At 45.1% G+C, this 14,926-nt stretch overlaps 1 protein-coding gene across 5 annotated transcripts in view; it reads right to left on the bottom strand.

The window, feature by feature from the left end:
- Positions 1-14,926, bottom strand: part of LOC139562782 (diacylglycerol lipase-alpha-like) — a 45,446-nt gene that overhangs the window by 9,115 nt on the left and 21,405 nt on the right. For 3 of the 5 annotated variants that reach the window (XM_071380816.1, XM_071380814.1, XM_071380818.1), the window contains 18 exons: positions 12,025-12,126; positions 11,630-11,841; positions 10,872-10,973; positions 10,514-10,652; positions 10,366-10,425; positions 10,174-10,261; positions 9,895-10,029; positions 9,667-9,744; positions 9,443-9,567; positions 8,895-9,045; positions 8,117-8,200; positions 6,398-6,475; positions 6,035-6,115; positions 5,488-5,630; positions 4,368-4,436; positions 4,201-4,273; positions 2,515-2,723; positions 537-663 (listed from right to left, as the gene is read on the bottom strand). In XM_071380816.1, coding sequence (XP_071236917.1) covers positions 537-663; positions 2,515-2,723; positions 4,201-4,273; positions 4,368-4,436; positions 5,488-5,630; positions 6,035-6,115; positions 6,398-6,475; positions 8,117-8,200; positions 8,895-9,045; positions 9,443-9,567; positions 9,667-9,744; positions 9,895-10,029; positions 10,174-10,261; positions 10,366-10,425; positions 10,514-10,652; positions 10,872-10,973; positions 11,630-11,841; positions 12,025-12,119 — 2,049 coding nt within the window. In that variant the 5' untranslated portion in view covers positions 12,120-12,126. Of the gene's footprint in view, positions 1-536; positions 664-2,514; positions 2,724-4,200; positions 4,274-4,367; positions 4,437-5,487; positions 5,631-6,034; positions 6,116-6,397; positions 6,476-8,116; positions 8,201-8,894; positions 9,046-9,442; positions 9,568-9,666; positions 9,745-9,894; positions 10,030-10,173; positions 10,262-10,365; positions 10,426-10,513; positions 10,653-10,871; positions 10,974-11,629; positions 11,842-12,024; positions 12,127-12,219; positions 12,359-14,926 lie in introns of those variants that run through there. The other 2 variants (XM_071380815.1, XM_071380817.1) reach the window with 2 other exon arrangements.

Raw genomic sequence — 14,926 nt, 5'->3', positions numbered from 1 at the left:
CACCAATACCCAACACACAGCAGACACACTCCAACACCATGCTTACACCAATACCCAACACACAGCAGACACACTCCAACACCAATGCAGTTCCATCAGAGTAACCTCAGTATAGCCTAAGCATGTAGTGCCTGTGGAGCAGCCCAGACAGAACATTCAGCACACCGTCAGTGAACAGCACCCTTCTCCAGCTACAGCACAAGAAAACATGAGGTTAGTTCTAACTATTCATTGAAAACATACAATTGTTAGGAAAGCTTTTACAGACAGAAACCCAAAAACACATCCATACATCGAACATTCATCCAGTGTCGTCACCTGCCAACTCAGTGTATGAATGATGTTTGATTTATTGATATTTCCCTCAGTGCATTTCACCAGTGCCCCGCTACCTTATTCTGTCACCTTCCCCAACAGAGCATCTGACCAGCACCCCTACACTCTCATTTTATCTACAGGAAACCTCCACTCATCCCATCCAACACACAAAGGAAACCCAGACAGACATGGACAGTGTATCTATTATATTCACAGACCTTGTTGAGTCCCTCCATCACCATGTGAGGCATGTGCTCGTTTAGCATGGCAGGGGAGATGATGACCTCGTTGAAAGACTTGTTATCCCCCCAGAGAGCTGAGTAGGTGGGCTCCTCCTGTCCACAGCTACACACAGAGGGGCATGCTAAATTATATACGCAGCAAAATGATGTATGCATGCACATTTATACCAAAAGTAATGTCTGAGTAAATCCAGCCTTTTCCCTAGTAGTTTCTATCCAATTAGCATAAAACATGTCACACTAGATGTGTACTAAACTGATTGGTAGTATACACTGTCCTCACCCACTTGGACGAAAGGAATGCATGTGAGGATGCAGTTCATCAACTAAAATACCGCTAAGCTCACCACAAAGCTCTCAGCCTTGGGACTGAACTCCTCCCTATGCAACTGGGTCCTGGACTTCCTGACGGGCTGCCCCCAGGTGGTGAAGGTAGGCAACATCACCTCCTTCACACTGATCCTCAACACGGGAGCCACACAAGGGGGTCCTCAGTCCCCTACTGTACTCCCTGTATACCCACGACTGGGTGGCCTCACACAGTTCCAACTCCCTCATCAAGTTCACTGACGACACAACAGTATTAGGCCTTAGTCCCAACCATGACAAGACGGTCTACAGAGAGGAGGTAGGCATTCTTACGGCGTGGAGCCAGGTAAACAACCTCTCACTCAACGTCAGCAAAACAAAGGAGCTGATTGTGGACTTCAGGAGGAACCAGGCTGGGCACGCTCCCATCCTCATCAACAGGGCCGCCCTGGAGACGGTCAAAAACAAAGTTCCTCGGCGTAAGCATCTCCAAGGAATTGAAATGGTCAAACCACACGGACACCGTGGTGAAGAAGCTTCAGCGCATAAGACGGCGGGAAGGATAATTGGTATAGATCAAGAATCAGCCACCAACCTGCACACAAAAACTCATCCTCCTAAAAGTTGAAAGCATTTTACAGGACACTACTCATCCCCTTCACTCAAAACAGATAGATATGAGGACCCTTTCATTTCAACAGCCATTAGGCTGTATAATAGTCTGTTGGTCCCTCCAGTGTACAGCATATTGTACTTTCACTTTAAACGTGTAGCTATAACACTCTGAATTAATTATTTTGTGTAGTTTCTGTGTTTTCATGTTTTATGTAAAGTCTTTTTAAGCACATGACCAAACAAATTTCCCCCTGGTGGGGGAAGGCATGACAGTGACTCTTCAACCTCAGGAGGCTGAAGAAATTTGGCCTGTCCCCGAGGGCCCTCACAGTGTCCAACAGGAGCACCATCGAGAGCATACTGTTGGGTTGTATCAACTCTGCCGCTGACTGCAAGGCTCTACAGAGGGTGGTATGCTCGGCCAAACACACCATCGGGTGCACACTGCCTGCCCTCCAGGACACTTCCAACACAAAGTGTTGCAGGAAGGCCAAGAAGGTCATCATGGACCTCAGCTACCCAAGCCACGGCCTGTTCTCCCCGATTTCAACACTCAATATAGGAGCATCATGGTAAAAACTGACAGACTGGCCAATAGCTTCTACCCCCAGACCATCAGGCTGCTGAATAGCCACCACTAGGCAGCTACCTGCTCCCGCTGTCCCTCTCCTGCCCCACGGACTTCATTTTACCTCCCCCTCAACGGACATTTATCCGCCCGCCCCTACCTCCCCCTCAACCCACAATGGACATTTATCCTTGTTACTCACTCGTCACTCTATGGAGAATTATCCTTGTTTACACACTTAACTACTTTTAACTGCTGCAGCTGTATAGAATTTAAAACTAGCTGTAATTATGTGTCTATATACAGTATATGCCATCCTGTGATCTTTTTCTATTCTATTATTTGACTTTTTATTACTACTATATAAAGAGGATTCCACAGTACCCTGAAATGACATCTGTGACCCTGTGCATGTGACTAATAAACTTTCTTGTGCCATCATTGTAATGCCAGGGCTCTTACCATGTCTCTGAGGGGTGGTTGTGGACCACGTGGATGACCTTGCCCGGGGGGTAGAGGGGGGTGGAGGCTGACAGGGCGATGCTGAGATCACTGGGGTGCAGCCAGAGACGGCTGCTGGGGGGCACGGGGGCTGCCTGGGGCTGAGGGCCGTCGTCCACAGGCAGCTCGGACTTAGGAATGCACTTAGTGCCCCCTGCAATGATCCTCCACTGGCAGGGAGATATCAGCAGTTACAACCTATACTGATAGCGGTTACAGCACAGTGTTGAAGCTTCCTTTCTGTAGAATATACAGAGCTTGACCACACACACACACACTTTGCTATCTAATTGGAAATACAGTTGAAGTCGGAAGTTTACATACACCTTACCCAAATACATTTAAACTCCGTTTTTGACAATTCTTGACATTTAATCCGAGTAAAAATTCCCTGTCTTAGGTCAGTTAGGATCAACACTTTATTTTAAGAATGTGAAATGTCAGAATAATAGTAGAGAGAAAGATTTATTTCAGCTTTTATTTCTTTCATCACATTCCCAGTGGGTCAGAAGTTTACATACACTCAATTAGTATTTGGTAGCATTGTCTTTAAATTGTTTAATTTGGGTCAAACGTTTTGGGTAGCCTTCCACAATAATTTTCCTCCCTCATGATGCCATCTATTTTGAGAAGTGCACCAGTCCCTCCTGCAGCAAAGCACCCCCGCAACATGATGCTGCCTACCCCGTGCTTCACTGTTGGGATGATGTTCTTCGGCTTGCAAGCCTCCCCCTTTTTCCTCCAAACATAATGATGGTCAATTATGGCCAAACAGTTCTATTTTTGTTTCATCAGACCAGAGGACATTTCTCCAAAAAGTACAATCTTTGTCCCCATGTGTAGTTGCAAACCGTAGTCTGGCTTTTTTATGGCGGTTTTGGAGCAGTGGCTTCTTCCTTGCTTAGCGGCCTTTCAGGTTAAGTCGATATAGGATTCGTTTTACTGTGGATATAGATACTTTTGTACCGATTTCCTCCAGCATCTTCACAAGGTCCTTTGCTGTTGTTCTGGGATTGATTTGCACTTTTCGCACCACAGTACGTTCATCTCTAGGAGACAGAACGCGTCTCCTTCCTGAGCGGTATGACGGCTGTGTGGTCCCATGGTGTTTATACTTGCGTACTATTGTTTGTACAGATGAACGTGGTACATTCAGGCGTTTGGAAATTGCTCCCAAGGATGAACCAGACTTGTGGAGGTCTACAATTTATTTTCTGAGGTCTTGGCTGATTTCTTTTGATTTTCCCATGATGTCAAGCAAAGAGGCACTGAGTTTGAAGGTAGGCCTTGAAATACATCCACAGGTACACCTCCAATTGACTCAAATTATGTCAATTAGCCTATCAGAAGCTTCTAAAGCCATGACATCATTTTCTGGAACTTTCCAAGCTGTTTAAAGGCACAGTCAAGTTAGTGTATGTAAACTTCTGACCCACTGGAATTGTGATACAGTGAATTATAAGTGAAATAATCTGTCTGTAAACAATTATTGGAAAAATGACTTGTGTCATGCACAAAGTAGATGTCCTAACCGACTTGCCAAAACTATAGTTTGTTAATAAGAAATCTGTGGAGTGGTTGAAAAACAAGTTAATGACTCCAACCTAAGTGTATGTAAACTTCCGACTTCAACTGTACATGCGCTACCTTTGGCTTGTCGCTCTTCTGTAAGACTTCCAGCAGGTGGCGCCGAAACCCCTCCAACTGAGAGAGACCAATCCTATGAGAGACAAACAGGAGAGAAATGAGTACAGCTGTACACCATGACAGATATGATACTTGAAATAGGTGGGGTTTCTACATAGATGACATACCTTGGGACAAGGTCCTTTCCCAAAACGACAGAGGTGACAAACTCTTTGGAGTACTCCATGGCATCCTCACTGTAGAAACAAAATGACGAGGAGAGTCAAATCTAATCTAATTTTATTGGTCACATACACATATTTAGCAGATGTTACTGCGGGTGTAGCGAAATGCTTGTCAGACACACAAAAAGTGAAAGAGGATGTGAAAAAGGGAAGAGCGGGTCAGAGTGTGATGTGTACCCTTCTCTTTCCCTCCGTCACCACAAACTGTTGCTGCTGAATTTCCAACCAGACGTTTTCCACACACAAAAATCATGAGTCTGATCTCATTCCAACTGGATAAATAATTCAACGTCTCTCCACAGCAAACGTCGATGTGTGGAGGAATCAAGACCCGCGATGAGTTGCCCTTCGATAAAAAGCATCCAAGATATCGACATCGGTGTCATAAAAGGGATTGGGATCTAATCAATATCAATAGATGAGATCAGAGACAAACGTGCTAGATCACGAGTCACGACTGACAAATATGAAGAAGATCTCAGCACAGAAAACACTGGTGTATACAGAGATGGTGCTTCTGAGTTCCCTGCTTTATGCTATAACCTAGAAACTGGAGGACTTGACAAAAGGCCTCTACCTCATCTGATCAGCACAGATAATCTAGAATCTAAACACAAATGACCTTCTCAGAACAGCACTGGACTGGCAGAGCACTGGAACATGTCATATGTTCACACAATCTCTTTCACCATGATTTATATTGCAAATCCAGTTTGAGGGGACTGGCCGCTTTATAGAGGTTATTCAGCTTTGCCACAAGGCAAAAAAAAACAAGCCCCATAATAGAGCCTAATATCTACTGAAAAACACACATGGACATGTTACACAGTGATCTTATGACTGTTGAAGGCGAGACGTTTCAGTGTGCGTGTTTAGTGTACTATCGGTAATTTAGTTCCCAATGCAATTCCAGCCTATACAAGTAATTGGATATGGATGTCTGATGCAAAGTTCTTGATCCAAGTAGGTCTTGGTGCTTTCTGTCCTGTTGCAATAGCTACAAGTGGCTACAAGCAACTACATCTACCATATAGTTAGATGACATGATGAAGGCCATAGTTACCTCAGAAGGCCACCTGGTGGAGAGTAGGAGTAGCACTGCAGTGTGGGGTACTGGGGGCGGAGCAGGAAGGACAGAATGGCTGCAGTACCGGCACCAAGGGAGTGTCCCACTATCACCAGCCCGTAGTGCATGGTTCCCTTACCCTGAGAAAAACATTAGGTTTAGACTTGTACACACACTCTTCTAATGCTCCGTTCCCATGAAAGTGTAAGTTACGTAAACATGTATTACATTTCAACCAATATGCACAAATCCTTTCTACACAGATTAGAATTATACTTGTATACACACACACACACACACACACACACACACACACACACACACACACACACACACACACACACACACACACACACACACACACCACACACACACACACACACACACACACACACCCCCTTCAACAAAATCTTATATTTCTTCTAATGCTCTGTTCCCATGAAAGTGTTAGTTAGGCAAACGTATTACATTTCAACTAATATACACAAATCCTTTCTACCACACTCCACACTGAGACATATCCACATATTCATCACTCATGTACCAAATCTCTTCCAAAGGCTTGTGACAAGATCATTTCCTGCTCCAGTTTCTTCTTAATGTACTCTGCTGAGTAAACCATCCCCTGAGAGAAGAAGAGAGGAAGGGAGGGAGTGAATAGCGGAGAGAGGGAGAGGCAGACTGTTACATTCCATTCATCTTTGCTTCACTTCAGCCTCTATTAAATAATTGTAATATCCACTCATTTTACATCTATAAATCATTCCACTTTTGAGAAATGAAATGGCCCCTGCGCTTTGGGAGCATATTGGACCAATATCTCTTGGGGATGGCTTGTAAGAGGGTGAAGAGACACCCAAGGGAACCTCTGATTTGACTAGGTCTGGCTGGGTGAATGCATTCTGACCTTGTGGCCCAGCCAGTTTCCATGCTGCTCCTCCACTGGCAGACGCTCAGAGTCCCCCGTGAGATCAGTCAGGGCATCCTAACACAACACACACACACACGAGAGAGAAAAAACATGTTATGATACGACTACATGCACTTAAAGAGATTCTCTGGTACTTTTGTAAACTTTTTAGCCACTAGTTCTGAAAGTAGCACTCACGAGCCAAAAGTGGTCCCTGAAAACTGCGTACTACTTCACGTGTGCAGATATGTGCACCATATCATTGCTCTCTGTCTCCCGGAAACCTCATTGGATTACACTGGGCAGGCCTATACTAGCTGTCACTCAGCGGCAGGTAGCCTAGCGGTTAGAGCGTTGGGACCGTAACCGAAAGGTTGCTTGTTTGAATCCCCGAGCTGGCAATGTGTGAAAAAATCTGCCGTTCTGCCCTTGAGCAAGGCAGATGTCAATTAAGGCAGCCACATGGCACCTCTCTGATTCAGTTGCTGGGTTAAATGCAGAAGACACATTTTGGTTGAATGCATTCAGTTGTGCCATGGACCCTTTCAAATGCGAGGGATTGTACTCATTGGCCAGAACTCGAATTGCTAGGGGGCTGGGCCACATTGGGGGAAATGTAGAGCAAATGGCACGGCACAGCTTGAAGAAAACAGTCGCTTTCAAACTAGGGATTTCGTGGCTAATTGAGGTAAAACAGTAATTCTGCTCATAGATTATGCATGTATGAACCACACATTGACACATCTAGACCAAAGTGGGAGGTTTAAAAAATACTTTCTTAGTTGCCGGAGCATAACTTTAAGTGGAGGAGGTGATAACAAAAGATGAAAGACAGGAGAGACGGTGTGTGTGTGAGAGAGCGAGAGAGACAGAGAGCGAGAGAGACAGAGCGCGAGAGAGACAGAGAGCGAGAGAGACAGAGAGCAAGAGAGACAGAGAGCAAGAGAGACAGAGAGCAAGAGAGACAGAGAGCAAGAGAGACAGAGAGCAAGAGAGACAGAGAGCAAGAGAGACAGAGAGCAAGAGAGACAGAGAGAGAGCTCTATTTCCTCAAGTAAAGAAAAAACTATTTTGATGTGAGAAAAATAACCGTGACATTTTAAATAGATGGGTTGACACATATTCGAGGGGAGTTCTGAATACTGCTAGCAAGTGCAAGACATTTTCTTCCTGCTCCAGTTAAATAATAGTTTCCTTTCCTTGGACACTAAGAAAAGTTACCTCATAAATTATAAAGTATAGTGATTTTACAGTACTTGAGCAAAATTGAGCCCATAGAATGTTTAGCCAACAAGAGAGGGGGTGTGGGAGTTCAGTTGAAGACGGAGAGGTTTCATGGGAATTTGATGTCATAGAACTGTGAGGAATTTAACTTCACTGAAAGTCGTTGTACTGCATAACATTGTATTGTGCTCCATGATTGACTGACATGGACTTTGGTGACTATCTGGTCATTCACTTGTGAGTCATTGTCTGCATCCCAAATAGCACCTTTTGGCCTATATAGTGGACTGTGTAGGTTGTTGCAGTCTTTTTGGGAGATGCCATCACCCTCTCTCTTTTTTTAAACACTACATGCACAACTTTTGACCAGAAGCTCTTGTCAAAAGTGTTGCAATAAATAGGGAATAGATTGCCATTTGGAACACAACCATGGTCGTTCGATGACTCTCTGGTCAGTCACTTGTGAGTCATTGGTTTGTCACAGTGTCTTACTTTGGGGGACAGGGTTCCTCGAATGCTGATGACAACTTTCTTTTTCCCATGATCCACAGCCACAAAGAAAGGTGTCTCGTAAACCTATGAAGGGGAGAGAGAGAATAGTGAGAGGTAGCAGCTAAATCTATATATTTTGGTAACACACATCAATCAAAGGCATCGCAGAAGAAACAGCCAAGGACTATAATGATGACTTCCATCATGGAGTGCCCTGGCCTAACTCCCTCTGTGATGCGAGTCTGCAGAGTCCAGACCCTCCACTCTTCTGCTAGCTAGCCTGCATGGTGTGGTTTAATGGATGGAAAGTCAGACTTGGCACAGTTAACAGAGAAGTCTGCTTTACAAATCAGTCAGTGTGTTTTGAGTGCTCTCTTTCTCGCTACGGCAACTTCCCTCTGCGAACAGGAAATAATTAACAGGTGGAATATTTTGGATCTGATTGGGATAGTATTTGTCCAGTCAGCCACTTGGCAGTGTGATTTACTTCCCTTGGTACAGAGCAATATAAGGTGTTATATTACATATATTATTGAGGGAACTAAGTGCAATATATCATTGAGGAATCGTTTAGAGAAACAATTCCAAGGAGAGTGATTCAGTAAATTGTTGACTGACAGACAATATGACAAATCATACACCTGTTCATCTGTACAGTTCAAATTGCTTCTACTAACACCGCATGTTGTATCTTCTGTATTCTACTCATGCCAGGTAATTGTCCAGACTGACCCCTGACCTCTAAGTCTGTCACCCTTCCGTTTGGTTCTCTACTCACCGCGTCGTGCCAGGATGTGTAGACAACGTGGACCTGCTTCAGCTCTCTGTCCAGGAAGTGGCGGCGGATAGCCAGGACGTTACAGCCACAACAGTTATCCTCCTCCACTGTCACTGTCTGGGACAGCCTAGAGCCAGACCCTGATGTACAGCTGAGAGAGAGATGGAGGGAGGGAGGGAGAGAGAGAGAGAGTAGTGGAAAGACACAAAGAGACGAGAGAGGAAGAGAGAAAGCGAGATGGAGAGATTACTACAATAGGTCCTTAGATTGAGTGTGTGAGTCTAAAACACAAACATATCTGTGTGATTCAGTGTATTTAGGTCTTTGTATCACTAGTCAAGTGGTTAGTGCGTGGGTCAGTGTTTTGTCTGAACAGTGGAGTGGAACACACTGTGTGTCAGTGCTCCATTGTTTACCCACTGTGTCAGAGAGTGGGGTCTGACCAGAGTGTTATTGTCCCATTGGATTACCACTTTGTCAATACTGATGAATGTGAAATGTGAAACCGGTGTAAGTGCATGGGATGAGAGGGAGGCAGGCAGACTTACTGGCAGGAGCTGGCCAGGCGGCACAGCCCACAGGCAGGCTTCCTTATCAGGTACATGGGCCAGCCGTACGCTGCCAGGGCAAACAGCATGTAGTAACACACCTCCTTGTACATGCCCATCTCCGTCTGAGGGACACACACACAATGTTAAAAATACATCCAAAACAGAGAGAGGCTACACCGCTGCCTTAGAGGTTCAATATAAATCCACAAAAACACACTCACCGAGTTCTTAAGGTCCAGGTATTTGGTGTTGCGAGTTACAGGCATTCCAGATAAGAAGGCTAAAATGTCATTGTTGGCCTGAGGGAGAAAAACAACAATTTCACACATTGGAATATACAGTACTAGTAAGACTGTCAAACACAAACACACACAGGCCCTCCAACTCTGTTAGCATTTTACCCATCCCTCTCTCTTTCTCTCTCCACACTGGTCCCCATCCCCTGTTACCTGGTCCAGGATGGCACCTCTGTTGGACCTCTGTCTCTGGCGAAGCAGCACCAGGCCAGCTATGATGTCACTAGGCACAATGTCCAGATCTCTGAAGAACTCTGCAAACAGGCTGGCCACCTCAGAATACGCATCCTAACGGGAGAGGAGAGATAGAGGTTGAACCTTGAATAACCACAAGAACAGATCCTAACCACAACCATTGCTTCTCACTGAATAGATTGTATCATACAGGAAGTTGGGTGATGGATAGAGGAACAAGAATTCTATTTCCCTCACAGATTGTGTGTCCTGGGCTCGGGTGCAGCACATGAAGAACTTCAGTCTCCTGCTCCAGCTGCTGGCTTGGCCCTCCTCTAGCCTGTGTCTGAGGAAGGGAGGCACAGCAGGATGGTTACCTTAGTGTGCTGTGCTGGGTGAGGACAGAGTAGGACAGAGAGGGTAGTAGTGTGTAGGGAAGAGGGTACCAACCTGAGGGTGCAGGTGGTATACTCTGTAGAGATGGTAGTGTGTAGGGCAGAGGGTACCAACCTGAGGGTTTAGAGATGGTAGTGTGTAGGGCAGATCGTACCAACCTAAGGGTGTACAGACGGTAGTATGCAGGGAAGAGGGTACCAACCTGAGGGTGTAGGTGGTGAGGTTGCGTTGGCGTCGCCGGGTGGCTTTCAGTTTGACAAAGGTGCGTCCCGTGGGGTCAAAAGTACACATGAGCGTGAAGCACACGCTGAAGATCACCAGCCAATTGCACACCACAATCCCTGGGGGGAGACAGGGTGGACAAAGGTTAGTTTTGATATGTTGTGATCTTGATAACGAACCACGCAAATGTGTAAGAAAAGCAAAACATGCCCATGGGCATTTCTACTCCATTACTTTGTTTTACAAGTCCGTCCTTGTTCTTTCTTTGAAGATTACTCTAGTCTACAACATGCTTCCTCCATTGATTGCTGCTCCCTCATACTCCCTCTCTAACTCACCCAAAGCAAGGTTCTTGGCAGTGACATCAGAGCATGGTTGGTAGTATTGGAAAAGCCAGGCGATCCCCACCACTGCATATACCAACTCCACCAACAAGATGGCTGAAAGAGAGAAAGCAGGGAGGGAGAGAGGGAAGTGAAACACAGGGAAACAACATTACTCAATATTGTGAAATTAGACAGGATATTCTAAGAACAGGTGGAGTATACAGTGCCTTCGGGAAGTAAAAAATAAAAACAAATGCATAGAAAAATGAAAAACGAAATACCTTATTTACAGTTGTAGTCAGAAGTTCACATACACTTAGGTTGGAGTCATTAAAACTCGTTTTTCAACCACTCCACAAATGTCTTGTTAACAAACTATAGTTTTGGCAAGTCGGTTAGGACATCTACTTTGTGCATGACACAAGTAATTTTTCCAACAATTGTTTACAGACAGATTATTTCACTTATAATTCACTGTATCACAATTCCAGTGGGTCAGAAGTTTACATACACTAAGTTGACTGTGCCTTTAAACAGCTTGGAAAATTTCAGAAAATTATGTCATGGCTTTAGAAGCTTCTGATAGGCTAATTGACATCATTTGAGTCAATTGGGAGGTGTACCTGTGGATGTATTTCAAGGCCTACCTTCAAACTCAGTGCCTCTTTTCTTGACATTACCCATTTTTAATGACTTCAACCTAAGTGTATGTAAACTTCCGACTTCAACTGTATATAGTGTGTCTGTGATAACATGCTGGTGTGTCTTACCTAGTCGAATGTAGATGACATACTGCACAGCTTCTCTGGGCTGTGTGTAGAGGATGCTGCCTCTCATACTCAGCCATATGATGGCGCTCTCACAGATCAGGCAGCTGACCAAGATGCCCAGGTACCCCCGGCCATGGTCCACCAGGGTGACCGAGCAGGACTGGTCCGAGCCATAGGGCAGGCCGAACAGAACCACAGATAGAACCACCAGCCTTGCAGGGGAGGGGGAGAGGGGCATGGTCACACAGATGACACACCCATGGTTCAGACAACATTTTGAGGGGGTAAGTATTCCATCTCATATACAGCTTCATACTTTTAGCTTGGTGCAGGGACTCCTGACCAAAGACAGACACAGGAACATACACTCACAGAAAGAAACATCCAGTACTCACCAGATGCAGTGCAGTAGAAAGAGGAAGAGGGCGGGCAGCACTAGGTCATCACTGCCAACTGACCAGCGCCGCCGAAACATCACCATACCAGGCATCACTGCCCTGTGAGGGAGAGAGGAAGAAAACAGCACGTTACGACACAAATCTTTACAACCTCGAACAAAAGAGCACTTAAAATAGTGGTTAAACACACACCCTTGGCTTTAATAAATCCTGCCCACAGTACCCATCATCGCTGCCCTCTGAGAAAGCAAGAGGAAGAGAGGACGAGAAATAAAAACAGTGTCCACATCATGGTGTGATCAAAGGCCAGACCCTCTTTCCCCACTGACCAGCTTTCATAATAGCCAAGACTTCCTCAAAGCTCTGCTGCATCAGTCAGACTATAGCAGAACTATCAGTACGCTCTGTTTCTCCTCGCAATTGAAGCTCTCCAGATGGAAAGAGAGAGGTGAAATTGAAATATGGAGGGAGAGAGAGTGTGAGAGGGAGGGAGACAGTGGGGTAATGGCTAAAATAGTTTGTGGACAACGTGGACTAGGTAATGAGTGAGGGTGTGAGAGAGGACTTGTTTTGATGGGTTTGTTTGTTACCATATGCTCTGGCAACGTGAACACCGCTTTCATTCTTCCCTTCCCTTCATCCAAAAGGGCAGTCTAAAACAAGTCAAAAGTGCCTTAGGCCTAGATTGAACTGAAGTAAAAGAGAGGAGGGAGAGCGTGAGGGATCTGGAGAGGTGGCTAGCATTAGCCTATAGTGGTATGCCGTTAGCATATTTTGTCAAAACAGAAGCAAAGCCCACTGTCACAAAACACATGGGTAGCAGATGGTTAAAACCGTGTAAGGAACGCCTAGTGTGACAGTGTGCCAAGTTTGTGACTCTCATTTTATAGAGAATTTAACTATAGGGTGGGGGCAGGGATTCTAAAACTGGATAAAGTCAGCAACTACATATTCCATGATTTTCAAGACAACTATGTCTAGAGTATGCTTCAATAAAGGCTGGCTAAACAGTGTGACAGGTCTATATGGTCTCACTACAGATTAGGACAACATTACTGCTCTGCCCCCCCCTGTCGCCGGCTGCCACATGGCTTCCTGTGGGTGTGACTCACATTATAGAGAAGAGGGAAGGAGGAGGGGAATGAGAGAAGAGGGGAAAAAAGGAATAAGAGAGTAAACCCCTTGTCATTTAGGCCGAAACAAAATTAGACTAATGAAATATAGCAGGTCCCACAATGTAGGAGGTCTGTCCTCCACCACTTGAGACAGTGACGTCATCACTCCAAACCCTCCTCTCCTCCAGGCCGTGTGTTATAGCCTAGATACAGGTTGCAGTCCCCATGGGGATCTTACCAGTGAAACACACTACCACTTTAACTGGAAAGGCTATATCAATAGAATCAGTGAAGCAGCACACTCTCCCATACCAATAAGCTCATGTGTTTTATTGAATCTGATTAGGCCTAGATTTAGAAGTCTGGGACAGGTATTGACGGAGGAGATGGCTCCCGGGTGGCGCAGCGGTCTAAGACACTGCATCTTAGTGCTAGAGGTGTCACTACAGACACCCTGATTCGAATCCAGGCTGTATCACAACCGGCCGTGAATGGGAGTCTCATAGGGCGGAGCACAATTGGCCCAGCGTCGTCTGGGTTTGGCCGGTGTAGGCCATCATTGTAAATAAGAATTTGTTCTTAACTGACATGCCTAGTTAAATAAAGGTTAAATAAAAATAAAATTGTAGGGAGAAGCCGAGTTTCTGTTCTCAAACCCCTAACTGTCCCTTTGTCTTTCAGAAAGTATAATAGGTTACATTAACATTTGTCCCTTCAGCTTGCCTTTTAGGGCAATGGCTCCCAGGACCTCTAACAAGGAGAGTATGGATTTAATGGCAGGCGTAGAGTAAACAGTTTTCCTTTTCCAACTGGTAGGCTATTCTAGGAACCATAAATGTAACTGTATGACAGTCAACATAAATCCACAATACCCAGGTCATAGAAACTGTATGGAATACAGCCATACAGTATAATTCATTTGGGATAAATTCCTTTGATGATAAACAACACAGGCTGATCCATACTCCTTGGTTTGGCTGTACTCCATTAGTGCTCATACAGACAACACCCAGCTCATCTCACTGTAATATCCACTGTCCAACTCCAAGCCCTCCCATATGGCAGTGACCTCCCCAGAGCCCACCCAAGCAGAGTTCCGCCGTCCAGTCAGGACTGTGACGTCTGCTGAAATGGGTTTTTCTACTGTAGCTTCAAAACAAGGAGATTTATCTCACTCATCGGTGCATGTCTTAAACCCACAGGCCATCGCATGCGCTTAGCATAGGGCATCCATCACCCTAGAGTAGGGTTTCTTAAACTATGGGTCATGACCCAAAGTGGGCCCTGGGCATGTGAGAGGTGGGTCACGAGTTATGAGAATACATCTATAAATCACACAATATTTCTTCATAATTTGGGTCATGGGAGTACAATCCATTTCTCATTTGGGTCCCGTGCTGAAACAGTTTAAGAACGCCTACCCTAGAGATGTGCAAAAGACTCTGAGTAAACATTTATCAAATGCACTTAAAATCGGTAGAACTGGGGTTCCGTTGAATTGGAAAACTTTTGAACGTTTTTTCTTTTGTGGTGTAACATGAAGAAAGAATTGAGAAATATTGTAGGGATATAATTTTATTCAACAGACTCAGCATCTACAACATTGCAGGAAAGCGAAGTGATACTAAGGGACGCGGTGAGACTAACAGATCAGGCAATAGTAAGAGACTTCCAGGTCATAAAGACCTCAAAGAAGAACATTTTAGGAATGTGGATGGCACCTTCAGTTTGGAAATGCAGAGACCATATTAAGCTGTTAGAAATGTCCCCAAACCAGTTGAAGA

Source organism: Salvelinus alpinus, chromosome 33 (genome assembly GCF_045679555.1).
Source record: "Salvelinus alpinus chromosome 33, SLU_Salpinus.1, whole genome shotgun sequence".
NCBI classification, from domain to species: Eukaryota; Metazoa; Chordata; class Actinopteri; order Salmoniformes; family Salmonidae; genus Salvelinus; species Salvelinus alpinus.
This window is presented reverse-complemented; position numbering and strand designations above follow the sequence as displayed.